The sequence below is a fragment of the Cannabis sativa genome, chromosome 4, assembly GCF_029168945.1.
Source record: "Cannabis sativa cultivar Pink pepper isolate KNU-18-1 chromosome 4, ASM2916894v1, whole genome shotgun sequence".
NCBI classification, from domain to species: Eukaryota; Viridiplantae; Streptophyta; class Magnoliopsida; order Rosales; family Cannabaceae; genus Cannabis; species Cannabis sativa.
This window is the reverse complement of record NC_083604.1, coordinates 68,514,536-68,517,217: the sequence shown is the minus strand read 5'-3', so window position 1 is coordinate 68,517,217 and position 2,682 is coordinate 68,514,536. Positions and strand designations below refer to the sequence as shown.

General features: G+C 30.8%; 1 protein-coding gene across 1 annotated transcript; it reads left to right on the top strand.

The window, feature by feature from the left end:
• The first annotated feature begins 294 nt into the window (after nt 1-294).
• LOC115713621 (uncharacterized) lies at nt 295-966 on the top strand. The gene has a single exon (XM_061113922.1). It carries the CDS (start codon nt 295-297, stop codon nt 964-966), a length of 672 nt encoding a protein of 223 aa, XP_060969905.1.
• The last annotated feature ends 1,716 nt before the right edge of the window (nt 967-2,682 follow it).

Here is a 2,682-nt window from a genome sequence, read left to right as displayed (position 1 = left end):
AAACTACCTTCTAAGATCAAAATTTTTGCGTGGCGTGTAATTCAAAATTGTCTTCCGGTGGCTGCTGCACTTTTTAAGAAAAAGGTACTCACTTCTGCAGCGTGCTCTTTATGTTCACAAGCCTGGGAATCGATTGGTCATGCTTTGTTCCAATGCAACCATGCCAAAGCTGTCTGGAGGCACTTCAATTTCCCAATTGATTTTAGCAAAGCATGAAATATGGTTGGTGGAGATTATATTTTTCATCTTACAACATTACTAAGCCAGCAAGAATTGGAATTGTTATTTGTCATCATGTGGGTTATTTGGACTGACCGAAACAAAATTAATCATGGTGAATCAAGGCATGATGGTTTGGTTTTAGCTAATTATGCTACAAACTACATGAGAAATTATCAAAAGACAAAAAACCATCCCACTGCTGTTAGTGAACCGACCGTTCCAGCACCAACTACAACTCTACCAACTGAAGGAATTCCTTGGAAACTACGTAATATGTTTGGATTGAAGTTTAATGTCGATGCTGCGGTTAATCCTATTTCTAAGGTTTTGGGAGTTGGTGCAATCGTCAAGAACCATAAGGGTGAAGTCATTGTGGCTATGTCGAAACCTGTCCAAGGTTGCTTCATATCAGATGAAATAGAGGCAAAAACTCTCTTCCATGCACTTAATTGGATATCTCAACTGGCATTGCCGGTTACTCTTGTGGAAGCTGATGCTCTTCGTGTCTCCAATTTTTTAAATCATGAAATTTGGGATTTATCTTGTTTTTCAAATTTAATCTTTGATGTTCATTGTCTTCTATCCTCTTTCCCTAGTATTGTTATCTCTCATGTTAAGAGATCTGCTAACCAAACTGCTCATGGGTTAGCCAAACATGCTTTGGGGTTGGATGTTGACACTTGTTGGATGGGAGAAATTCCTTATCCTATTTTCTCTGTTGTTGTAAAAGATTGTGGTTTATAATAACAGTGAAACTTTCTCAAAAAAAAAAAAAAACAAACAAAAAATATTCGATACTAGTACATATCTTCTCCAACTAGGAATGGGCCTCATAACTCATAAGCAAAGAAGAAAATGTTACCGTTGGTATTTTTATTTTTACGACTTTTCATATATAAGATATATGTTCCATATACTATAATTATATATATTTTTTTTGAAAACAAAATATATATTTATATTTAACATATGCTAGTATGTACATGAAAATGTGTAATTTTTATAGATTTTTGTCTTTTGCAATGCTTACAAAAATATGTTTTAAAAAAGATATATTATGTGGGAAAAATTAAAAAGGAAAAAGTTAAGAAATAGGAGAAAAACAATTTAGACAGGGTAACACTAACCAGATATCTCCTTAGATAATCAATTACCAAAACAGAGTTAGAACATGCCTGCAAAAGAGAAAAAGGAAACAGAGAGAGAGAGATGTTCAGACTCAAATGCAACTACAAGAGTATATAAATAAGAAAAGATTCACAAAGATTCAATCACAAATCGAAAACATACACATATAATACCCATCAAAACATAAAACTTAAATACAAAATAATAAATTTCACCAAATAAAATCATATATACATGAAAGCATGACTTAAGTATACATCAAAACAAGTCTATATAATGACTAGTAAACCAGAGTTTGAAGAAGCAAAGTTCCATTTCTTAAAACAGTTTATTTGATAAGTTTGATCATGTTAGAATAGCATATTTATACTAACTTTTAAAGAGAGGATAACTTTCAATCATATAACACGTATATATAATGACTCAACAGTAATATACCAATTAGCTAAATACGTAGCAAAATGTAAGATAAAACCAAAGATTTATCTTCAAATATTTTAAAAACTCTACTAACAGATAATCGGAAATTGTAAAAACTTGATAGTATGAAAAATAAAAAATTTAGTATTCTAACACGTATTTGATGAGTAAGCTAATAGTTGTATATTTTTGTTTTTTTTTTAAAAAAAAAAGAATAAAAAAGTTATCTATATTTTTTTTAGCTTTTTCTTTTAAGGGCAAAATTATCAAACATGCATCAGTCCAAGAAATTCGAAAACAAAAAATCTTAAATTAAAATATGTGTAAAAGCAGATAAATTTCATCATATGTGACATTTATATATACACATAGAGAGAAAAAGGGGTAAAAAATTAGGGATTAAAAAAAATTGAGAAACACTTATAAAAAAATTAGGATTTTACATTTTTATGTATAGATGGAAAGAAAGAAGGGCAAAAAAATTAGAGATTTTGAAATGAATAAACATACCTGGTGGAGGTCTGGATGTCGACAATATTGAGCGTCGTTATGAATTCGGCAGTGGTGGTGGTGGTGGCCGCCGTCGTAAGCCTTCTCTTGTCATTGATCTAATGGGTGTTCTTATTTGTTGTGTTCGTCATTTCCCAACTGTACGTAGTAATTGCAGAGAAAATGAGAGAGAGAAGAAGAGGAAGAGATAAACATTTGAAAGGAAACTTGCAGAAATATCAAGAGAGAATTAAATTAATGAAAAAGTGGACATGGAAAAGTTGTAGAGATATTAGGAGAGAGAATTAAATAGAGGTTTAAAATGTAATAAATACAATTTAATATAATATTGAAAAATACAAACAGGTGAGCTGTGAATTTTGACTCTTACACTTTTTCACTTTCAAAATCTTACTATTTAAT